Below are 24,842 nucleotides of genomic sequence, written 5' to 3' on the forward strand. Positions count from 1 at the left end.
ACTCCTAAATAACCACTAACTAAAGAACTTTCTCACCAGTTTCACTGCGCCTTCCTTTCAGACACACTGATTTACAGATAATATGTTTTTCTCAAGTCACCATCCTTTCCATTGTCACTGGTGATGGGGAAAAACGAGTGACTGTTTGGAGACTTTTTCTTTCCTCAGCCTGTTCCCCTCAGAAATTCACACTGTTTACCCTAAGTGTGCCTCCAGCTTGTAGTCTTAATAACCACAGCAACATTCAGCAGTGGATATTTCTGGTAAGGCTTTACTCCACCTTCAATAAAAATGCCCCTAGTAAATATAAATATTCATTTCTGTCAGTAGTGGGCTCCCCCGTCATCCTTAAAAATACAGATACAATTGATCTGAAATTACTGGGAAAACACTTTTACAGAGAATGATTGCTTTGTAGAAAAGTTAAGATCATAACAATTTTTCTTTTTTTTTTTTTCCTACAAGTTCCTTTTTTAATTTCAGAGATTTTTTTTTTTTTCCAAAGTTCCACCTGCTTTCACTAATAGTGAATCTGGCAGGAAGCTGTTTGAGAAAATAGACTAAAGTGGGAGGGGAATTGAACACAATAAAGCAAGAAAGAGGAAGGAAAACACTGAACTGGAAGAGCATCTACATTGTACCTACCGGTCTGGGCAGGGAAGCACGGGAGGAGCAGCAGACAGAGGGATGCAGTTGGGAGACACGACATCCACAGCATTTTCAAAGGTCTCTTTAGTTGCTCTCTACAATCTGATGAGTTAAAGACCTGAGGAAAGGGCTGATGCCCCAAGCTGGCCTGTTGCCTTTCAGCTACATCAGCTCTCTACTAAAAGAAGCCAGCAGGATGCTGCTTTTGCTTTTCTATTCCAGTGAATGTGATAGAGGTGTATCTTAATGTTGACTTCACACTAAAACCGCCCCTGGTTTCCTGCTACTGAGCAACTCCCAGCGCTGAGGGTAGGAGTAGAAAGTTGTCTATGGTGAGCACCCACCTTCCCTTTGAAGACAACTGAGAACACAGACACTCACTCAAATTTGCCCTTCACAGCACCCAAGCCAGGCAGTTGTCCTTCAGTTGTGGCCTCACTGGAAATGTGGCTGCCGGGTACAATCACTTCAGTTTGTCACTGTTCCCACAGGCTTAGATTGGGGGCTGCAGATGCAAAAGCCTTGGCTTTGTAAGGAGCAAGGAGATGAGATGCTGCATTACTTCAGCTGAACCTTCAGTTATTATACCAGCCCTGCACACAAACCAGCAGCTTGGATCTGCATCTTGGCAATGACAACGGGAATAAATTCCCAAGCTACAGCACAGGACGTACCTCCCACGTGCCCCTGGCTTCACATTTAACAACCCTCTCTGTGTGTCTGCAGTGCACAAGAGCTGAAAACCACCAGCAAAGGGGAACCAGCTACAGCTCACATGTAGCTCCTGCTCCCTCCCCAAGAGGATGAAAAGCTCTTCTTGTGGGCAACACTCTCTGTGGGAATACAGAAGGGAAGGGAGGGTTCCCCAAGAATTTCCTGAATGCTTGAAAGCTCAGAAATGTCACCAATTATTGTAAAGGAAAGAGAGTTCAGGCAGGTTGTGAAATGAGCTTTCAATTAGCCCCACAAAGGTTCACTGCTGGCTATAAAAGCAGATGCCAGGAGACATCTCTTACTCCCTGTCTTTGCTTTTGCCATATGTAAGAAATGAATCATGACCATAATACTGGCTTGTGAGTTTGGGAATGATGGGATGGTGATGCTTTGTCAAGGAGATTAACAGACCAAATAACAATACCATCAATACAGGACTACCAAGGAATAGCCAGATCTTAAGGAGTTGTTTTATTGTCACTAGTATAGTATCACAAATTGAAGATTAAAATCAGTCAAAAGAAGTTGCAGCTACAAAATTATGGCATTTGGTGAGTCAGGCATCTTAGTATTGTTAGTCCTTTTTTTATTCCATATTATGATCTTTATGGCATTTGGTGAGTCAGGCATCTTAGTATTGTTAGTCCTTTTTTTATTTCATCAGATGATCTTCCAACCCAAACCATTCCATAATTCTGTGAATAAAAATATTTGCCTATCTATGCATATTGCAAAACACAAAGCACTTGCTGAGGACAAACCCAGTAGACATCTCCAGAAAGCAGAGCACACAGCTGGAGATAATTCAGCTGGTTTAAGGCTGTGCTGCTGAGTCAGCCACACACCTTGTGATGGCTGCTGTCCTCAGCCAAGCACCAGCAGAGGATGGGAGATCCAGGGTGCTGCTTGTGCTGCTCATGAAGGCCTGGAGCTGGACAATTGTGGAAATTACAGTCCTTGGTGAACATATGAATGTGGTGAAGGTGCATTTGTGAAAACCAGACCATTTGTGAATATGGGACCAGGAGGTCTCATGGAACATCAGCCTCTGTTGCTTCAGCTGGTTGTGTGCATCAGGACAGAGAAAGTTGCTGCTGGCACAGAGGTCTTCTCATCTGTAGATCCTTTTCAAAGATGTGAGGCTTTCTTCATCTGAAGCCTCTCTGTGTTATTAAGAGCTGCAGAGCTGAAAGAAAAATATCTGTGAGGCCAAAAAGGGCACAGGTTGATTTCAGTGAGAATTGTAATCCAAATGCCTGTATTTAGGCTCGGAGATCTGCAGTGGGAAGTCCTCCAGGCATCTCCCCTGTCCCATCTGCTACTGGACCACCTCTTGCTCTGAAAGCTGAAAACACATCTAGTCCTTCACTGAGTATCCTCCTGCCCCTGTAGTGGCACTGTGATTTCATCACTGACTCTAATTAAACTCCCTAAAGGGAAATCTTAGAATACAATCAGAGAACCGTTTAGGTTGGAAAAGACCACCAAGATCATCGAGTCCAACCTTTAACATTCTAGAGACAACCTAACAGTAAAAGATCTGATGGAATGCTATGACAGTCTTAGGGAAACAACAGGGAAAAAGTACCAGCACTGGCAAGGACTTCTTTGGAAGAACTAAAACTAAGAGACTTGCAGTTGTTTTTTCCCAGTTTAGGTTTATCTGCAATTACTGATCAACTCACTGCTACCCATCTCAGACAGACCCACAGGCCTTGTGTTTCTCCACAAATCCCCACCAGGAATGGCAGGTGGGATGCTTTGCCATATGACAGCACAGTTGCATCCCAAGCCCTCGTCTGTATTGGAGCCCAACTATTTCTGGAGTAAGAAGTGGTTCAATATTATCTCACTTGAAGTACACGGTGGTCTCTGTGTTGGGAGGGAGGAGGGAAGAGCAGAGGGTAATACAGAGGAAGGCTGGTGTTTCCAGATTTTATTCACATGATTCCCTACTTACTCCACAGAACCAATCCCAGCTATTTCCACCCATATTAGTTTGCAACACAAACTTCCCTCCTGGCCACATTTAGGAAAATATTCTTTCTTAAATTAAAGGTGGCTCCTTGGTGGGCAGAGCTGTGAGTGGGAACCATTCTCCTAAAGGACCTGTCAGCTCACACCTGGATGTCCATCAGTCTCCTGGGCTGGGACATGTGTCTGCAGGGGGAGCTGCACAGTCTGGGATCACTCCAGGGAACTGGATCCCCCAGAGGGAAGGCTGAGCCCTGCCATTGCTTCCTCCTCACTTCAGGAGGGAGCAGTGAGGAAATTTATTCTGTGCTTATTTTTCATAACAAACCCATCCAGACAACATAATGGAGATGAGATCCAGGAAGAAAACCCACAGGAAACCAACAATTTGTCAGACAGTACCTTGAATAATCAAATGCCGCCAATAGCAATATGCAGTGACCCCTCCTGCACAAAGCACAAGGAACAGCAGGAATGTGACAGAGATGATGATGGTGATGTTTTTTTTGCTGGTGGGAAATTCAGGATTACCTGGAGAGGAGGAGAAAAGAAAGAGAAGCCCAGTGATTCAAGCAGGAATGCCAAGCCACGAGCCTGCCTCAGAAGCACCACCCTGAACAACTGAGCCTGGTGCATGAGCAAAGTCCCCCACAACAGCTGATAAAGAGAGAGGGAACCTTTGAATGAGAGAACAAACAGCCTCTGGCTCAGGATACCTTAATGAAGATACCTGTAACAGTGCTGACTTCATCAGAATTCAAAGCTTATCCTTGACTCCCCACCACAACAGATACCATGAATGTTTTCCTCTTCCAAAAAACCCCAAACCAAGAGGTGTGAGAGCCATCCTTAATGAGGGGTTCAAAGGCCATTAAGGAAATCCACTTTGACTGGTTTTTAAAGACCTGTTTGTCCATCACTAAGGAAGACAACAACGATTTCCACCATGAAAGAAATTTGCATATAAAAATAACTTCAGGTGACTTAATATGGAGGCAAAGTCTCATTTATCCCTGACCACCAAGGGGAATTCTTGGGAACTGGCTGCATGCTCATCATGTACCACCTTCCCTCAGCATCCCTGTATCCATTGCTCCATGTAAAACTCTGTTCACATCAAGCTCTATGGGCAACACACTCTCAAAGCAAAGGCAAAACAAACTTGTGGAGAGATTAACCTGGAATTTCCTCACCAAGGATACCAGCTGGTGCTTTTCTAGTTTCTGCACCTGACATTTCAGTGTGGCACTTCAGTGTAAGATTGGACTCCCAGATATTTGTTTCTGCTTCACAGCAAAGTTTATTCTCCTCAGGACTGATGCTACCTCTCCCATTTGCTGAGAAAGCTGAAAGATAAAAGAAGTTTTAATTATAAATATGGATCAAGATCTTCAATCAAGGGTTCAAAAGGTTGAAGAGGTTCATAGGTTGAACAAGTGGATCATGTAGCACAGAAGGGTGGGGATTGCCATGACTGGCAATGGGGATGTTTCATTCCCCAGCTGTTCAAATCAACTACTGACATTTAGATTTTCTCCTCACTAAAGCTGATGAACTGTTCTGTGAACCAATAGTGGAAATACTCACGTTACAAGAAGGCAAAGAAGGTCTCCCATGTAATTAAGAATACCAACACATTGGTAAAAAGCTTAGCATTACCTTGATGCAATTAAAAACCATTTTAATAACAATTAGGACACAATTTTGCAGCTCCCTTTTTGCACAGGAACCAAAGAGGGGGAACAAGCAAGACCAGCAGCTGTGCAGATCTCAGAGACCCCGGAGTGCATCTCCCACTGACCCTGCATCCCACTGGGCCGTTATAGAACTTAGTCCTCTTCCAAGAGAACCTTGAGAACTCCTTCCTGCCTACACATCCCAGACTCAGCACCTCCACCCATTACCCTCTCAAGGGACACAGGCACCCATGGCTACAGCGACTTCCAATTTTCACTAGGGAGGTTTTAGTGTCACCCAAACTTTTCACAGGACTAACAGCATGTAGATATTTTGGTGAGCAAAAACACAGGAGAGAAATAGTCAATTTATACTGATGGAAGGAGGTGGGATTCATACATTACAAACTGACACAGAATTTGACCATGATAATTGATGTTCAAACAAAAAAAATGCCAGAAAAAAAAAGCCTGTCTAAATCAGAATAATATGTGTTTATCTGAATCCCTACTAGTCTAGTTTTAAGCAGTGTCTGACCTGAAAGAATTCAATTCATTTTCTGAATTATTTTTTTTAAGAGAAGAAACTCATTCTGTCAAGTTAGTTTACTCATGAACATCACTGTCTGCACAAGTGTATAACAGTTCACTTTCATCACCAGAAATATGTTTCCCATCTGTTGATAACCAGCTCCCCAGCAGATCATACCTGTAGAATTCAGGATGGCACACGAGTGTCCAAATCCCCCGGTTTTTACCCAGACGATGCCATAAATTCCTTCAGAAAAAGTATTTCCTTGCTGAAAGCACATAAGGATGTGTTTTTCCCTGCTCACCAACTCAATTATTCCATCTGAAAACACCTTGTTTTCTGTTTCAGCAATTTTTACAAATCTTACAAAACTTCCTGATTCACATATGCTCATTGCACAGCCTTTACAGTAGAAGACTGTCACCTTTGTTTTGCCAGAGGAAGACTCATGTGTCCTCTCAGAAGGGTGACCACTGGGCATGGCAATATCTAAAGGAGAAAACAAAGAAAAAGTATTTCCCACCAGGTTACTCCCCACATCTTTAGTGTTAGAGAATGGGATGAGTTTGGGTGGACAAGTCTGGTCAGGGCTTAGGAGACACTGGAAAAAGCCAGTCCTTCAGGAGAGGACTCGCCTCATCTGACATCAGACAGACCCAAAGAGTCACCCCTCCCAAAACAGGAGATTGGGACAGGTCAAACAAACCCACCTTCACCTTAATTTCTTTTCTCACCCTAGAGCTTTTGTGGTCTTAGTTTTAACTGGGCACAGCTGAGCTTTCTAAGAACAGCTAAAAGTTATTAGAAAAGCACTGAGGTCATACAAGGAGACTCACTTGGACAGGGAGCTGCAACAGCCAGGAGCAGGAAACACAACCCTGTGAGGTGGGGAGAGTCCATCTGGCTGCCCTGGGTGCTCAGCTCCAGTGGTGCTGGATGTTCTCTGAGATCCTCTTTGGTCCCAGGTCAGGCTCATCAGGCTGCTCCCTCAGTCTTCTCCCTGTTGGGACATTAAATGCAGTGTTTAGCATCCATTCTCTCTTATTATCTTTCTCCAGACAAAAAGAAATCAGCTGCCAGGCCAAGTGCTGTAAGGCTGCTCCTGGCCAAGACATCAACTCACTCCCTCACAGCATCCCCACCCCAGTGGAATGGGGAAGAGAGTCAAAAGTAAAGCCTTTAGGTTGGGATAAGAATGGTTAAATAATTGCAACATAGTTCTGCGCCCTCCCTAGGGCTGAGTTCAGCCTGAGTAGGCAGGATCACGTCCCTCAGCCTGCTGGCCACACTCTCCCCAATGCACCCCAGGATACCATTGGCCCTCCTGGCCACAAGGGCACTGCTGGCTCATAGTCACCTTATCATCCACCAAGACTCTCAGGTCCTTCTCGGCAGAGCTGCCCTCTAGTGGGTTAGTCCTCAACTCTACTGGTACTTGGAGTTATTTCTCCCCAGGCGCAGGATCTACCCTTGCCCTTGTTGAACCTCATTAGGTTCCTCTCCACCCAGCTCTCCAGCTTATCAAGGTCCTGAGGAATGGCAGCACAGCCTCCAGGTCTACCAGCCACCCCCTCCCAGTTTTGTAGCACCAGCAAACTTGCTGAGGATACATTCTATCCCTTTGCCCAAATTGGTGATAAACAAGCCGAGTAAGACAGGACCCAGTACTGATCCCTGGGGAATACCAGTGACTACAGGCTTCCAACTGGATTCTACCTGATCACAACCCTCTGAGCTCTGCCATTCACCCAGTTCTTCATCCACCTCACCGTCCATTCATCTAATCCACATTTCCTGAGCTTACCTATGAAGACTGGTAAGTGGGAGACAGTGTCAAAAGCCTTGCTGGAGTCGAGGTAGACAACATCCACTGCTCTCCCCTCATCAACCCATCCTGCCATGCCATCATAGAAGGCATCAGATTGGTCAAGCATCATTTCCTCCTTGGTGAATCCATGCTGACTGTTCCTGAGGAAATTCTCTTCTACAAGCTACTTGATAACCTGCAGAATGATCTGCTTCTCTCTCATGGTCTGTGCTACCTTAGAGCTGCTGAGAGCCCCACTGCAATTCCCAAACACACATTATGCAGGAGAAACACAACCCGCAAGACAAACCCATTCCAGCTGCCGACAGGCACAGGACCCGGTCTTGGAGACCGGCTGCGAAAATTCCTGCGGAACAAAACCTGGGATGCCTCTGCAGGGAGCAGGGAGCCAGGGGAGCAGGGAGCCAGGGGAGCAGGGAGCAAGGGGAGCAGGGAGCAAGGGGAGCAGAGCCGCGGGGGTTGTCACCGCAGAGGGAAGCGACGGCGCTCACCGGGCACAGACGGGACTCCCCTTGCCGGCGGCCGTGAGGAACGGGAGGCTCCTTCCCCAAAGCCGGGGTGCAGGACGGCCCCGGGGATGCAGGACGGCTCCGGGGGGGCAGAGGCCGGACCCTCCCTCTCAGCTGCAGTCCCAGGAGCAAAGCACAGCGAGGTCTCCTCGTGTTGGCAGCTTTTATTCTCTTAAGTGCTCGGGGCATTTCTGTCGACCTTCTTCCCTCCCTGCCCCACATGATGGGGTGAAGCTAAACCATAAGAAACAGAAAGAAAAAGCAACAATCTGTAAGAGAACACACTGGCTGCCAGACAGGAACCCTTAAAGAAGAAGAGAAGGCGTACCTCGGAAGTTGTTCCTGCCCAAGAAAGTGCCCTAGCAGCCTTTCCATTTCCCAGTTTCAGGTCCTCTTCCAAGAAATGCTGCACAGAAAATCGGCAGTCACAGCCCAGAGGAAAAGACACCCTACCGGTCCCTGATTTCATTATTAGATAACCTCGAGGGCACAAACAACTGGATTCTTACTTTCACTTATGGACTGAGGTCAGCAGTGCCACCGAACAAGGCAAACAAGGCTGCTGGCAGGGACTCCTCAATTAAAAAGCATTGAAAAAACCACACCCGCAAAAAAACCTCCCAGGGACCTGCTGAGGGTTTGCAACAGAGATCTGCTTCGGGGTCTGACACACTTTGCCATGCAAGGGCTCCAAGGGCAGCAGAATAATCTGCAGTGGACAGGTCGGCTTGCTCTCCTGGCAGGAATCAGTGATGCAAGATAGCAATCCTTTCAAGTTCTTGTTAATAGTGATGGGGGGGAAAGGGGTGATTGTTTGGAGACATCTTTTTCTTCAGCCTGTTTCCCTCAGAGATTCACACCCTTTTCCCTAAGTGTGCCTCCAGTTTGCACTCTCAGTGACTACAGCAACATTCAGCAATGGATATTTCTAGTAAGGTTTTCACAGAATCACAGAATATCACAGGCAGCTGTCCCCCAGGTGTGGCCTCACTGGAAATGTGGCTGCCTGGTACAATCACTTCAGTTTGTCACTGTTCCCACAGGCTTAGATTGGGGGCTGCAAATGCAAAAGCCTTGGCTTTGTAAGGAGCAAGGAGATGAGAGATGCTCTGTTACTTCAGCTGAACCTTCAGTTATTATACCAGCCCTGCACACAAACCAGCAGCTTGGATCTGCATCTTGGCAATGACAACAGGAATAAACTCCCAAGCTACAGCACAGGACGTACCTCCCACGTGCCCCTGGCTTCACATTTAACAGCCCTCTCTGTGTGTCTGCAGTGCACGAGAGCTGAAAACCACCAGCAAAGGGGAACCAGCTACAGCTCACATGTAGCTCCTGCTCCCTCCCCATTAGGATGAAAAGCTCTTCTTGTGGGCAACACTCTCTGTGGAAATACAGAAGGGAAGGGAGGGTTCCCCAAGAATTTCCTGAGTGCTTGAAAGCTCAGAAATGTCACCAATTATTGTAAAGGAAAGAGAGTTCAGGCAGGTTGTGAAATGAGCTTTCAATTAGCCCCACAAAGGCTCACTGCTGGCTGGAAAAGCAGATGCCAGGAGACATCTCTTACTCCCTGTCTTTGCTTTTGCCATATGTAAGAAATGAATCATGACAATAATACTGGCTTGTGAGTTTGGGAATGATGGGATGGTGATGCTTTGTCAAGGAGATTAACAGACCAAATAACAATACCATCAATACAGGACTACCAAGGAATAGCCAGATCTTAAGGAGCTTTTTTATTGTCACTAGTATAGTAAGACAAATTGAAAACTAAAGTCAGTCAAAAGAAGTTGCAGCTACAAAATTATGGCATTTGGTGAGTCAGGCATCTTAGTATTGTTAGTCCTTTTTTTATTCCATATTATGATCTTTATGGCATGTGGTCAGTTAGGCATCTTAGTATTGTTAGTCCTTTTTTTATTTCATCAGATGATCTTTAAGGTCCCTTCCAACCCAAACCATTCCATAATTCTGTTAATAAAAATATTTGCCTATCTATGCATATTGCAAAACACAAAGCACTTGCTGAGGACAAACCCAGTAGACATCTCCAGAAAGCAGAGCACACAGCTGGAGATAATTCAGCTGGTTTAAGGCTGTGCTGCTGAGTCAGCCACACACCTTGTGATGGCTGCTGTCCTCAGCCAAGCACCAGCAGAGGATGGGAGATCCAGGGTGCTGCTTGTGCTGCTCATGAAGGCCTGGAGCTGGACAATTGTGGAAATTACAGTCCTTGGTGAACATATGAATGTGGTGAAGGTGCATTTGTGAAAACCAGACCATTTGTGAATATGGGACCAGGAGGTCTCATGGAACATCAGCCTCTGTTGCTTCAGCTGGTTGTGTGCATCAGGACAGAGAAAGTTGCTGCTGGCACAGAGGTCTTCTCATCTGTAGATCCTTTTCAAAGATGTGAGGCTTTCTTCATCTGAAGTCTGTGTTATTAAGAGCTGCAGAGCTGAAAGAAAAATATCTGTGAGGCCAAAAAGGGCACAGGTTGATTTCAGTGAGAATTGTAATCCAAATGCCTGTATTTAGGCTCGGAGATCTGCAGTGGGAAGTCCTCCAGGCATCTCCCCTGTCCCATCTGCTACTGGACCACCTCTTGCTCTGAAAGCTGAAAACACATCTAGTCCTTCACTGAGTATCCTCCTGCCCCTGTAGTGGCACTGTGATTTCATCACTGACTCTAATTAAACTCCCTAAAGGGAAATCTTAGAATACAATCAGAGAACCGTTTAGGTTGGAAAAGACCACCAAGATCATCGAGTCCAACCTTTAACATTCTAGAGACAACTTAACAGTAAAAGATCTGATGGAATGCTATGACAGTCTTAGGGAAACAACAGGGAAAAAGTACCAGCATTGGCAAGGACTTCTTTGGAAGAACTAAAACTAACAGACTTGCAGTTGTTTTTTCCCAGTTTAGGTTTATCTGCAATTACTGATCAACTCACTGCTACCCATCTCAGACAGACCCACAGGCCTTGTGTTTCTCCACAAATCCCCACCAGGAATGGCAGGTGGGATGCTTTGCCATATGACAGCACAGTTGCATCCCAAGTCCTAGTCTGTATTGGAGCCCAACTATTTCTGGAGTAAGAGGTGGTTTAATATTATCTCACTTGAAGCACACGGTGGTCTCTGTGTTGGGAGGGAGGAGGGAAGAGCAGAGGGTAATACAGAGGAAGGCTGGTGTTTCCAGATTTTATTCACATGATTCCCTATTCACTCCACAGAACCAATCCCAGCTATTTCCACCCATATTTGTTTGCAACACAAACTTCCCTCCTGGCAACATTTAGGAAAATATTTTCTCTTAAATTAAAGGTGGCTCTTTGGTGGGCAGAGCTGTGAGTGGGAACCATTCTCCTAAAGGACCTGTCAGCTCACACCTGGATGTCCATCAGTCTCCTGGGCTGGGACATGTGTCTGCAGGGGGAGTTGCACAGTCTGGGATCACTCCAGGGAACTGGATCCCCCAGAGGGAAGGCTGAGCCCTGCCATTGCTTCCTCCTCACTTCAGGAGGGAGCAGTGAGGAAATTTATTCTGTGCTTATTTTTCATAACAAACCCATCCAGACAACATAATGGAGATGAGATCCAGGAAGAAAACCCTGTATGTTTTTCTTACTACCAGGTGTGGAACCCACAGGAAACCAACAATTTGTCAGACATTACCTTGAATAATCCGATACCACCGATAGTAATACATGCTGACCATTGCTGCATAAACCACAAGGAACAGCAGGTATGTGACAGAGATGATGATGATGATGATGTCCTTTTTGCTGGTGGGAAATTCAGGATTACCTGGAGAGGAGGAGAAAATAAAGAGAAGCCCAGTGAATCAAGCAGTTATGCCAAGCCATGAGCCTGCCTCAGAAGCACCACCCTGAACAACTGAGCCTGGTGCATGAGCAAAGTCCCCCACAACAGCTGATAAAGAGAGAGGGAACCTTTGAATGAGAGAACAAACAGCCTCTGGCTCAGGATACCTTAATGAAGAAATCTGTAACAATGCTGACTTCATCAGAATTCAAAGCTTATTCTTGACTCCCCACCACAACAGATACCATAAATGTTTTCCTCATCCAAAAAACCCCAAACCAAGAGGTGTGAGAGCCATCCTTAATGAGGGGTTCAAAGGCCATTAAGGACATCCATTTTCACTGGTTTTTAAAGACCTGTTTGTCCATGCCCTAAGGAAGACAACAACAATTTCCACCATGAAAGAAATTTGCATATAAAAATAACTTCAGGTGACTTAATATGGAGGCAAAGTCTCATTGATCCCTGACCACCAAGGGGAATTCTTGGGAACTGGCTGCATGCTCATCATGTACCACCTTCCCTCAGCATCCCTGTATCCATTGCTCCATGTAAAACTCTGTTCACATCAAGCTCTATGGGCAAAACACTCTCAAAGCAAAGGCAAAACAAACTTGTGGAGAGATTAACCTGGAATTTCCTCACCAAGGATACCAGCTGGTGCTTTTCTAGTTTCTGCACCTGACATTTCAGTGTGGCACTTCAGTGTAAGATTGGACTCCCAGATATTTGTTTCTGCTTCACAGCAAAGTTTATTCTCCTCAGGACTGATGCTACCTCTCCCATTTGCTGAGAAAGCTGAAAGATAAAAGAAGTTTTAATTATAAATATGGATCAAGATCTTCAGTCAAGGGTTCAAAAGGTTGAAGAGGTCCATAGGTTAAACAAGTGGATCATGTAGCACAGAAGGGTGGAGATTGCCTTGACTGCTACAAGTTGGGGATGTTTCATTCCCCAGCTGTTCAAATAAACTACTGACATTGAGATTTTCTCCTCACTAAAGCTGATGAACTGTTCTGTGAACCAATAGTGGAAATACAATGTTACAAGAAGGCAAAGAAGGTCTCCCATGTAATTAAGAATACCAACACATTGGTAAAAAGCTTAGCATTACCTTGATGCAATTAAAATCCATTTTAGTAACAATTAGGACACAATTTTGCAGCTCCCTTTTACCCACAGGAACCGAAGAGGGGGAACAAGCAAGACCAGCAGCTGTGCAGATCTCAGAGACCCCGGAGTGCATCTCCCACTGACCCTGCATCCCACTGGGATTATATAATTTAGTCCTCTTCCAAGAGAACCTTGAGAACTCCTTCCTGCCTACACATCCCAGACTCAGCACCTCCACCCGTTACCCTCTCAAGGGACACAGGCACCCATGGCTACAGCAACTTCCAGTTTTCACCAGGGAGGTTTTAGTGTCACCCAAACTTTTCACAGGACTAACAGCATGTAGATATTTTGGTGAGCATAAACACAGGAGAGAAATAGTCAATTTGTACTAACCAAAGCAGGTGGGATTTGTACATTACAATCTGACACAGAATTTGACCATGAGAATTGGTGCTAAAAAAAAAAAGGCAAAAAAAAAAAAAGCCTGTATAATTCAGAGTAATATGTGTTTATCTGAATCCCTACTAGTGTAGTTTTAAACAGTGTCTGACCTGAGAGAATTCAATTTATTAGTCTGAATTATTTGACTTTTTTTAAGAGAAGAAACTCATTCTGTCATGTAAGTTTACTCATGAACATCACTGTCTGCACAAGTCTCCAACAGTTCACTTTCATAACCAGAAATATGTTTCCCATCTGTTGATATCCAGGCTCCCAGCAGAGCATACCTGTAGAATTCAGGATGCCACACAAGTATCTCACTCCCACCATTTTCAGGCAGATGATGTCAGAAATTCCTTCAGAAGTATTTCCTTGCCGGAAGCACATAATGATTTGTTTTTCCTTGGTCACTAACTCAATTATTCCATCTGAAAACACCTCGTTTTCTGTTTCAGCAATTTTTACAAATCTTTCAAATCTGCCTGATTCACATATGTTGATTTCACAGTCTTTACAGTAGAAGACTGACACCTTTATTTTGCCAGAGGAAGAGTCATGTGTCCTCTCAGCAGGGTGACCACTGGGCATGGCAATATCTAAAGGAGAAAACAAAGAAAAAGTAATTTCTACCAGGTTATTATTTTCTACCACATGTTTAGTGTTAGAGAATGGGATGAGTTTGGGTGGACAGGTCAGGTCAGGGCTTAGGAGACATTGTCTGCCAATGGGCAAGTATGCACAGTATTGGGGCCAGTCCACAAGATAATTTGGGTAGAAATAGGATATGATTTCCTTACTGCTGCAACTGTTTTAAACTAGGAAGTTGGCACCTTGGGAAGTCAACTGAAAGGTTTTTCTCTTGCTGAGCTCAGATGTATCATCTCTTCTTGTTTCCTTTCCTTCCCAAGGCCTTGGCACAATCCTATCAGGTGTCCCTCCAGCAGATTGCCAGATCCCAAGACCAGTGAAGTTCACAGCTGCCAGACTGCACACACTGGGTGCAGTGTGCAGGTTTACTCATCCAGACTCTCCTGGGGAGAAGCCAGTCCTTCAGGAGAGGACTCGCCTCATCTGACATCAGACACACCCAAAGAGTCACCCCTCCCAAAACAGGGCATTGGGACAGGTCAAACAAACCCACCTTCACCTCAATTTCTTTTCTCACACTAGAGCTTTTGTGGTTTTAGCTTTAACTGGGCACAGCTGAGCTTTCTAAGAACAGCTAAAAGTTTTCTAGCTACTGATGTGCAGGGAAAAGCACTGAGGTCATACAAGGAGACTCACTTGGACAGGGAGCTGCAACAGCCAGGAGCAGGAAACACAACCCCATGAGGTGGGGAGAGTCCATCTGGCTGCCCTGGGTGCTCAGTTCCAGTGGTGCTGGATGCTCTCCAAGATCCTCTGTGGTCCCAGGTCAGGCTCACCAGGCTCCTCCCTTAGTCATCTTCCTGTTGGGGCATTAAATGCAGTGTTTAGCATCCATTATCTCTTATTATCTTTCTCCAGACAAAAAGAAATCAGCTGCCAGGCCAAGTGCTGTAAGGCTGCTCCTGGCCAAGACATCTGGAATGGAAGGAATGGAAGGCAAAGGAACACTCCTGCTGCTCAGCTGTCACTACAATGGCTTTTGCAAGTGCCAAACTCACACCCCTTTCCACCTCTGGCTCAATCACAGCAGCAGGAGACACGTGGTCCTTCTGCAGGGAAAGGGCAATCCCTCCTGAGCCTGTTGGGCAAGAGGCTCTGTGTCCAGGTCCTTCAGACTCCTCAAACAGTGGCCCTGCACACATCCCTCAGCATTACATGCAACACAAACTTGCTGTTGCTTGGAAAACACACACACAAAATTAGATATGCAAGATGCTTTGTGTTGAATGAGGGTTTTGCTTGACCTAATATGTTAATTTAGAAGATCTGATGGAAATCCCTTTTCAAATCAAACGAACAAAGATATTAGTATTTATTTTCAAAACCCAGCTTCCATTTAGTCAGAAATTAATCTTTAATCATTCCAATTCAACTGTCATGACTTTGTGAAGTATGTTTAGTAAAACTTGCCTTTACTTCTTTTAGTAAAACACAAGTTTCATCTTCTAATGGAGTGCTGTACTTTAAGCCCAGCTGGCAACTAAGCACCACACAGGCACTCAACTCACTCCCTCACAGCATCCCCCATGAAATTCTCTTCTACAAGTTAGTTGATAACCAGCAGAATGATCTGCTTCTCTCTCATGGTCTGTGCTACCTTAGAGCTGCTGAGAGCCCCACTGCAATTCCCAAACACACATTATGCAGGAGGAACACAACCCGCAAGACAAACCCATTCCAGCTGCCGACAGGCACAGGACCCGGTCTTGGAGACCGGCTGCGAAAATTCCTGCGGAACAAAACCTGGGATGCCTCTGCAGGGAGCAGGGAGCCAGGGGAGCAGGGAGCCAGGGGAGCAGGGAGCAAGGGGAGCAGGGAGCAAGGGGAGCAGGGAGCAAGGGGAGCAGAGCCGCGGGGGTTGTCACCGCAGAGGGAAGCGACGGCGCTCACCGGGCACAGACGGGACTCCCCTTGCCGGCGGCCGTGGGGAACGGGAGGCTCCTTCCCCAAAGCCGGGGTGCAGGACGGCCCCGGGGATACAGGACGGCTCCGGGGGGGCAGAGGCCGGACCCTCCCTCTCAGCTGCAGTCCCAGGAGCAAAGCACAGCGAGGTCCCCTCGTGTTGGCAGCTTTTATTCTCTTAAGTGCTCGGGGCATTTCTGTCGACCTTCTTCCCTCCCTGCCCCATATGATGGGGTGAAGCTAAACCATAAGAAACAGAAAGAAAAAGCAACAATTTGTAAGAGAACAGACTGGCTGCCAGACAGAAGAGAAGGCGTACCTCGGAAGTTGTTCCTGCCCAAGAAAGTGCTCAAGCACGTTTTCCATTTCCCAGTTTCAGGTCCTCTTCCAAGAAATGCTGCACAGAAAATCGGCAGTCACAGCCCAGAGGAAAAGACACCCTACCGGTCCCTGATTTCATTATTAGATAACCTCGAGGGCACAAACAACTGGATTCTTACTTTCACTTATGGACTGAGGTCAGCAGTGCCACCGAACAAGGCAAACAAGGCTGCTGGCAGGGACTCCTCAATTAAAAAGCATTGAAAAAACCACACCCGCAAAAAAACCTCCCAGGGACCTGCTGAGGGTTTGCAACAGAGATCTGCTTCGGGGTCTGACACACTTTGCCATGCAAGGGCTCCAAGGGCAGCAGAATCTGCGGTGGACAGGTCGGCTTGCTCTCCTGGCAGGAATCAGTGATGCAAGATAGCAATCCTTTCAAGTTCTTGTCAGTGGTGATGGGGGAAATGGGGTGACTGTTTGGAGACATCTTTTTCTTCAGCCTGTTTCCCTCAGAGATTCACACCCTTTTCCCAAAGTGTGCCTCCAGTTTGCACTCTCAGTGACTACAGCAACATTCAGCAATGGATATTTCTAGTAAGGTTTTCACAGAATCACAGAATATCACAGGCAGCTGTCCCCCAGGTGTGGCCTCACTGGAAATGTGGCTGCCTGGTACAATCACTTCAGCCTGTCACTGTTCCCACAGGCTTAGATTGGTGGCTGCAAAAGCAAAAGTCTTGGCTTTGTAAGGAGCAAGGAGATGAGAGATGCTCTGTTACTTCAGCTGAACCTTCAGTTATTATACCAGCCCTGCACACAAACCAGCAGCTTGGATCTGCATCTTGGCAATGACAACGGGAATAAATTCCCAAGCTACAGCACAGGACGTACCTCCCACGTGCCCCTGGCTTCACATTTAACAACCCTCTCTGTGTGTCTGCAGTGCACAAGAGCTGAAAACCACCAGCAAAGGGGAACCAGCTACAGCTCACATGTAGCTCCTGCTCCCTCCCCATTAGGATGAAAAGCTCTTCTTGTGGGCACTGCTCTCTGTGGGAATACAGAAAGGAAGGGAGTGTTCCCAAAGAATTTCCTGAATGCTTGAAAGCTCAGAAATGTCACCAATTATTGTAAAGGAAAGAGAGTTCAGGCAGGTTGTGAAATGAGTTTTCAATTAGCCCCACAAAGACTCACTGCTGGATATAAAAGCAGATGCCAGGAGACATCTCTTACTCCCTGTCTTTGCTTTTGCCATATTTAAGAAATGAATCATGACAATAATACTGGATTGTGAGTTTGGGAATGATGGGATGGTGATGCTTTGTCAAGGAGATTAACAGACCAAATAACAATACCATCAATACAGGGCTACCAAGGAATAGCCAGTTCTTAAGGAGCTGTTTTATTGTCACTAGTATAGTAACACAAATTGAAAACTAAAATCAGTCAAAAGAAGTTGCAGCTACAAAATTATGGCATTTGGTGAGTCAGGCATCTTAGTATTGTTAGTCCTTTTTTTATTTCATCAGATGATCTTTAAGGTCCCTTCCAACCCAAACCATTCCATAATTCTGTGAATAAAAATATTTGCCTATCTATGCATATTGCAAAACACAAAGCACTTGCTGAGGACAAACCCAGTAGACATCTCCAGGATGCAGAGTACACAGCTGGAGATAATTCAGCTGGTGTGAGGCTGTGCTGCTGAGTCAGCCACACACCTTGTGATGGCTGCTGTCCTCAGCCAAGCACCAGCAGAGAATGGGAGATCAGGGTGCTGCTTGTGCTGCTCATGAAGGCCTGGAGCTGGACAATTGTGGAAATAACAGTCCTTGGTGAACATGTGGATGTGGTGAAGGTGCATTTGTGAAAACCAGACCATTTGTGAATATGGGACCAGGAGGTCTCATGGAACATCAGGCTCTGTTGCTTCAGCTGGTTGCTGTACATCAGGACAGAGGAAGATGCTGCTGGCATAGGGATCTTCTCACTTGTAGATAGTTTTCAAGCCTGTGTGAGGCTCTCTTCATCTGAAGCCTGTCTGTTTATTCTAAGAGCTGCAGAATTGAAAGAAAAATATCTGTGAGGCCAAAAAGGGCACAGGTTGATTTCAGTGAGAATTGTAATCCAAATGCCTGTATTGGAAAAGACCTCCAAGATCATCGAGTCCAACCTTTAACATTCTAGAGACAACCTAACAGTAAAAGATCTGATGGAATGCTATGACAGTCTTAGGGAAACAACAGGGAAAAAGTACCACCATTGGCAAGGACTTCTTTGGAAGAACTAAAACTAAGAGACTTGCAGTTGTTTTTTCCCAGTTTAGGTTTATCTGCAATTACTGATCAACTCACTGCTACCCATCTCAGACAGACCCACAGGCCTTGTGTTTCTCCACAAATCCCCACCAGGAATGGCAGGTGGGATGCTTTGCCATATGACAGCAAAGTTGCATCCCAAGTCCTCGTCTGTATTGGAGCCCAACTATTTCTGGAGTAAGAATTGGTTTAATATTATCTTACTTGAAGCACACGGTGGTCTCTGTGTTGGGAGGGAGGAGGGAAGAGCAGAGGGTAATACAGAGAAAGGCTGGTGTTTCCAGACTTTATTCACATGATTCCCTATTCAATCCACAGAACCAATCCCAGCTATTTCCACCCAGGGACCTGGATCCCCCAGAGGGAAGGCTGAGCCCTGCCATTGCTTCCTCCTCACTTCAGGAGGGAGCAGTGAGGAAATTTATTCTCTGCTTATTTTTCATAACAAACCCATCCAGACAACATAATGGAGATGAGATCCAGGAAGAAAACCCTGTATGTTTTTCTTACTACCAGGTGTGGAACCCACAAGAAGCCAACAATTTGTCAGACATTACCTTGAGTATTCCGATGCTGCCGATAGCAATACATGCTGACCATTCCTGCACAAAGCACAAGGAACAGCAGGAATGTGAGGGAGATGACGATGTTGCTCCTTCTACCTGGAGAGTAGAAGAAAAGAAAGAGAAGCCCAGTGAATCAAGCAGGAATGCCAAGCCACGAGCCTGCCTCATAAGCACCCCCCGGAAGAATTGAGCCTGGTGCATGAGCAAAGTCCCCCACAACAGCTGATAAAGAGAGAGGGAACCTTTGAATGAGAGAACAAACAGCCTCTGGCTCAGGATACCTTAATGAAGATACCTGTAACAATGCTGACTTCATCAGAATTCAAAGCTTATTCTTGACTCCCCACCACAACAGATACCAATGAATGTTTTCCTCATCCAAAAAACCCCAAACCAAGAGGTGTGAGAGCCATCCTTAATGAGGGGTTCAAAGGCCATTAAGGAAATCCACTTTGACTGGTTTTTAAAGACTTGTTTGTCCATCACTAAGGAAGACAAGAGGGATTTCCATCGTGAAAGAAATTTGAATATAAAACTAACCTTAGGTGACTTAATATGGAGGCAAAGTCTCATTTATCCCTGACCACCAAGGGGAATTCTTGGGAACTGGCTGCATGCTCATCATGTACCACCTTCCCTCAGCATCCCTGTATCCATTGCTCCATGTAAAACTCTGTTCACATCAAGCTCCCTGGGCAAAACACTCTCAAAGCAAAGGCAAAACAAACTTGTGGAGAGATTAACCTGGAATTTCCTCACCAAGGATACCAGCTGGTGCTTTTCTAGTTTCTGCACCTGACATTTCAGTGTGGCACTTCAGTGTAAGATTGGACTCCCAGATATTTGTTTCTGCTTCACAGCAAAGTTTATTCTCCTCAGGACTGATGCTACCTCTCCCATTTGCTGAGAAAGCTGAAAGATAAAAGAAGTTTTAATTATAAATACGGATCAAGATCTTCAGTCAAGGGTTCAAAAGGTTGAAGAGGTCCATAGGTTAAACAAGTGGGTCATGTAGCACAGAAAGTTGGGGATTGCCATGACTGCTACAAGTTGGGGATGTTTCATTCCCCAGCTGTTCAAATCAACTACTGACATTTAGATTTTCTCCTCACTAAAGCTGATGAACTGTTCTGTGAACCAATAGTGGAAATACAACGTTACAAGAAGGCAAAGAAGGTCTCCCATGTAATTAAGAATACCAACACATTGGTAAAAAGCTTAGCATTACCTTGATGCAATTAAAAACCATTTTAATAACAATTAGGACACAATTTTGCAGCTCCCTTTTTGCACAGGAACCAAAGAGGGGGAACAAGCAAGACCAGCAGCTGTGCAGATCTCAGAGACCCCGGAGTGCATCTCCCACTGACCCTGCATCCCACTGGGCTGTTATAGAACTTAGTCCTCTTCCAAGAGAACCTTGAGAATTCCTTCCTGCCTACACATCCCAGACTCAGCACCTCCACCCGTTACCCTCTCAAGGGACACAGGCACCCCTGGCTACAGCAACTTCCAGTTTTCACCAGGGAGATTTTAGTGTCACCCAAACTTTTCACAGGACTAACAGCATGTAGATATTTTGGTGAGCATAAACACAGGAGAGAAATAGTCAATTTATACTGATGGAAGGAGGTGGGATTCATACATTACAAACTGACACAGAAATATATTTCCTATCTGTTGATAACCAGCTCCCCAGCAGAGCATACCTGTAGAATTCAGGATGGCACACGAGTGTCCAAATCCCCCGGATTTTCCCCAGACGATGCCATAAATTCCTTCAGAATAAGAATTTCCTTGCTGAAAGCACACAAGGATGTGTGTTTCCCTGGTCACCAAGTCAATTTTCCCCTTGTTTTCTGTTTCAGCAATTTTTACAAATCTTTCAAATGTGCCTGATTCACATATGTTGATTTCACAGTCTTTACAGTAGTAGACTGTCACATTTGTTTTGCCAGAGGAAGGGTCATGTGTTGTCTCAGCAGGTTGACCACTGGGCATGGCAATATCTAAAGGAGAAAACAAAGAAAAAGTATTTTCTACCAATTTACTCCACATGTTTAGTGTTAGAGAATGGGATGTGTTTGGGTGGACAGGTCAGGTCAGGGCTTAGGAGACATTGTCTGCCAATGGGCAAATTTAACACACTATTGGGGCCAGTCCACAAGATAATCTGGGGGCAGAAATAGGATATAATTTCCTTACTGCTGTAACTGTTTTAAACTAGGAAGTTGGCACCTTGGGAAGTCAATTGAAAGGCTTTTCTCTTGCTGAGCTCAGATGTATCATCTCTTATTGTTTCATTTCCTTCCCAAGGCCTTGGCACAATCCTATCAGGTGTCTCTCCAGACTGCCAGATCCCAGACTGCCAGATCCCAAGACCAGTGAAGTTCACAGCTGCCAGACTGCACACACTGGGTGCAGTGTGCAGATTTACTCATCCAGACTCTCCTGGGGAGAAGCCAGTCCTTCAGGAGAGGACTCGCCTCATCTGACATCAGACACACCCAAAGAGTCACCCCTCCCAAAACAGGGCATTGGGACAGGTCAAACAAACCCACCTTCACCTCAATTTCTTTTCTCACCCTAGAGCTTTTTTGGTTTTAGTTTTAACTGGGCACAGCTGAGCTTTCTAAGAACAGCTAAAAGTTTTTTAGCTACTGATGTGCAAGGAAAAGCACTGAGGTCATACAAGGAGACTCACTTGGACAGGGAGCTGCAACAGCCAGGAGCAGGAAACACAACCCTGTGAGGTGGGGAGAGTCCATCTGGCTGCCCTGGGTGTCAGCTCCAGCGGTGCTGGATGCTCTCTGAGATCCTCTGTGGTCCCAGGTCAGGCTCACCAGGCTCCTCCCTTAGTCATCTTCCTGTTGGGACATTAAATGCAGTGTTTAGCATCCATTCTCTCTTATTATCTTTCTCCAGACAAAAAGAAATCAGCTGCCAGGCCAAGTGCTGTAAGGCTGCTCCTGGCCAAGACATCTGGAATGGAAGGAATGGAAGGCAAAGGAACACTCCTGCTGCTCAGCTCTCACTACCATGGCTTTTGCAAGTGCCAAACTCACAGCCCTTTCCACCTCTGGCTCAATCACAGCAGCAGGAGACACGTGGTCCTTCTGCAGGGAAAGGGCAATCCCTCCTGAGCCTGTTGGGCAGCAGGCTGTTTGTCCAGGTCCTTCAGGCTCCTCAAACAGTGGCCCTGCACACATCCCTCAGCATTACATGCAACAAATAACAGCCTGACCCGCTGTCGCTTCCAAAACACACCAAAAAATTAGATAAGAAAGATATTTTGTGCTGAATGAGTGTTTCACTTGATGTAAGATGAAATATTTACTGTCAAATTGAACTCTGTTTTTAGTTTAGAAGTCTGACAGGAAATACCAGTTCAAATCAAATGAACAAACGTAAACTTGGTATTTCCTTCCAAAAAATCTCCTGGCTTTAGTCAGAAGTTCATTCTCAGTCATTTCAATGAAACTGTGAATGACTTTGTGAAATATGTTTTAGTAAAATACAAGTTTCACTTTCCAAATAAGAAAAAAGAAAATTGAAAAAAATTAAAAGTTTCTTTATCAGCCTGGTTCTGGAAAACAGAACCTGCTTTGCTCTTGGGAGCTTTTCATTAGAAGCTTTCATTAAACAACTTTTTTGCTGTCACCACCTGAGAAGTACCTTGAGGAAATTTCCAAATTAATTATGCATTAATTCCTAATTATGCAGTAATTCTTCATCAGAACTTAATAAATGCTTGTCTATCATGGTCTGTGCTAATCTAGAGCTGCTGAGAGTTCCACCCCAAAACCAGATGATACAGGAGAAACAAAACCCTCAAGGCAAGCCCATTCCAGCTGCCAACAGGCACAGGAACCAGCTGCAGAAGTTCCCCCGGAATAAAACCCGGGACACCTCTGCAGTGCCTCAGGCCACTGACAGCCACACATAGGATGTGCTGGACCGGTCCTGGCACTGCCCCACACGCACCTTCCGAGGAGAGATCCGTCCACTTCCACTTCACACCACACGAGGGACCAGTGATTCCACTTTACACACACAGCTCCTGCTCCCCTCTACAGTCCTGCAAGGATTTCCTCTTGCTCCACCAACCCATTAATGCAACAGCATCACTTCCAGCAGTGTCCTCTCTCAAAGTTAACTCTTAACTGACCTGAACAGTTAAGAGACCTGAATATTCTCACACATTTTTTTGTGCTTATTCCTACTCCAGCACAAGTTAAACAGCTCACTGCCCTTCCAGTGGGTGTTTTCAGGCTTTCTGACCTCTGCCTCTGGCACAGCTTCCGCAGGGCCCCCCAAGGTGACCAGAGCAGAGCTGTGGTGGGGGGTCACCCCAATCCCAGCCACGGGGGCTGGCAGAGCAGGGCTGCTGCCCCAGGGTTTGGATGTGCTTCCCTCTCCAGCCAACCATTAAGCACAGTCATGGACCCACAAATTCCAGTGCTGTTCTCCAGCTGTAAACAATGCAATACGTTTTCTAAAAGATTTATTTGGTACCCCAAAGATCCCACGGAGAATGCTTAAGTTTCGATCAGTTTGGAGAAAATAATACTACTGAAGGAAGTAAGGCTGCAACAGAATAAGCCCCAAAGAACTTCAGAAGATCCTACAGATTTTGTTTTCTACTCTAAGTTCTTTCAAAGAAAAGGAGCAGTACTTAAAGAAGAGATAATTTTTCTATCACTTTCTGTACCAGTTTCACTCTTTGATCTCCTGAATACCACTCTCAGCAAGCCTTTACAGGAAAAAAAAACAACAAAATGAAATCATGGGAAGGGATGAAACAGCTCTTTCCTGAATGAGCCTATGACTGCAGTTTGTTTTTACAGCTCCAACAAGGCAGTGCAGAGAAAGCAACCAGCAGGACATTGTGGCTGAGCTGAGAAATCTCTGCAAAAATCCTGAATGGAAAGCACACTTTGGCTTCCCACCAACTGCTCTGAAAAGAAATTCCACAGTAACCATTAGAAAACATTACTAATTTTTTTTATGCTTGCAGCACATTAGTAAGAGTAGAATGAATGAACTGTTCCACTGATTTAACTTCTTTTATTTCAAAACCTCTGTCCTTATTTACTAATATTCTGTGGGTTTGGTTCTGTTTTGTTTCATTCTGAACCCAGAGCCACCAGGCTGGGGTTTTTGTTGCTTGATGAAGCTGCTGGGTTTCTGCACTCACACAATCAGTGTGAATTCAGTGCAGAGCTGCGTGGAAGTTGCCAGCCAGGGCTACAGAGGTGGAGTTATTTAGTGAGAAAGATCACAAGCACCAGTAACACACATTCTTCCTTATGGAGAAAATGTGCAGCACACTAAACACTTCCCTCCTGCCACAGCCATTTTAGTGCCCATTTCTAAATGTCTACTTAAAAACCAGGAAGCAAGGATTCATAAGAGAATAGACTGACTGTAAGACAGGACCCTGTAAAGAAGAAGACAGTGTGAGTACCTCAAAAGCTGCTTTGCCTGAGGAAGCTTTCCTGCCTCTTCCATTCCCTTCTCCGAGTGCCCGAGCAGTTCTTTCCAACTCCCAGTCATTCAGCTCCTCTTCCAGAGCCCTGCACAGGAGATGCAGAAGCCACTTGGATCCCAGAGAAAAAGGCACACGACGGGCTCCTCCTTCTTTATAATGCAACTAGATTTCATAATGGATTTTCGCTTTCGCTTCTGGACTGAGGTCAGCAGTATCACTGAGCAACGCAACAAGGCAAGTCCAAGCTGCTGTGTGGGATTCTGCAGTTGGAAAGCATGGAAAAAAACACCACACCTCATAAAAAACTTGCCAGGAACCTGC

At 45.5% G+C, this 24,842-nt stretch overlaps 2 protein-coding genes across 3 annotated transcripts; both read right to left on the reverse strand.

Annotated features, from left to right (window-relative positions):
- Positions 1 to 1,810: 1,810 nt before the first annotated feature.
- Positions 1,811 to 24,777, reverse strand: LOC113985123. 2 transcript variants are annotated; one of them, XM_039390237.1, is made up of 6 exons: positions 24,498 to 24,777; positions 21,735 to 21,897; positions 20,740 to 21,039; positions 19,775 to 19,942; positions 19,022 to 19,126; positions 1,811 to 2,548 (listed from the first exon to the last, which is right to left on the reverse strand). In XM_039390237.1, exons 2-6 carry the CDS (start codon positions 21,796 to 21,798, stop codon positions 2,511 to 2,513), a joined length of 675 nt encoding a protein of 224 aa, XP_039246171.1. In that variant the 5' UTR covers positions 21,799 to 21,897; positions 24,498 to 24,777; the 3' UTR covers positions 1,811 to 2,510. The 2 variants fall into 2 exon arrangements, with proteins under 2 accessions (XP_039246171.1, XP_027571510.2); XM_027715709.2 differs by lacking the exon at positions 1,811 to 2,548 and adding an exon at positions 17,876 to 18,203.
- LOC113985126 lies at positions 11,507 to 16,001 on the reverse strand. The gene is made up of 5 exons (XM_039390238.1): positions 15,811 to 16,001; positions 14,557 to 14,720; positions 13,560 to 13,868; positions 12,346 to 12,513; positions 11,507 to 11,697 (listed from the first exon to the last, which is right to left on the reverse strand). The coding sequence occupies exons 2-5, from the start codon at positions 14,618 to 14,620 to the stop codon at positions 11,555 to 11,557; spliced, it is 684 nt and encodes a 227-aa protein (XP_039246172.1). The 5' UTR covers positions 14,621 to 14,720; positions 15,811 to 16,001; the 3' UTR covers positions 11,507 to 11,554.
- Positions 24,778 to 24,842: the final 65 nt, after the last annotated feature.

Source organism: Pipra filicauda, unplaced genomic scaffold (assembly GCF_003945595.2).
Source record: "Pipra filicauda isolate LSUMZ 115617 unplaced genomic scaffold, ASM394559v2 scaffold80_size11013439_pilon, whole genome shotgun sequence".
Classification (NCBI taxonomy): Eukaryota; Metazoa; Chordata; class Aves; order Passeriformes; family Pipridae; genus Pipra; species Pipra filicauda.

Bases quoted from the DNA above. Each gene is read 5' to 3' on its own strand.
- LOC113985123 (XM_027715709.2), bottom strand. From the start codon at position 21,798: ATGGACTCTCCCCACCTCACAGGGTTGTGTTTCCTGCTCCTGGCTGTT. The intron at 19,943-20,739 runs GTATGCTCTGCT...TTTATCTTTCAG, and splicing joins TGCCATCCTGAATTCTACAG to CTTTCTCAGCAAATGGGAGA. The intron at 18,204-19,021 runs GTAATGTCTGAC...TCAATTCTGCAG, and splicing joins GCAGCATCGGAATACTCAAG to CTCTTAGAATAAACAGACAG.
- LOC113985126 (XM_039390238.1), bottom strand. From the start codon at position 14,620: ATGGACTCTCCCCACCTCATGGGGTTGTGTTTCCTGCTCCTGGCTGTT. The intron at 13,869-14,556 runs GTGAGTCTCCTT...TTTCTCCTTTAG, and splicing joins TGTTGCAGCTCCCTGTCCAA to ATATTGCCATGCCCAGTGGT. The intron at 11,698-12,345 runs GTTAATCTCTCC...CCTCCTCTCCAG, and splicing joins CCTTGGTGAGGAAATTCCAG to GTAATCCTGAATTTCCCACC.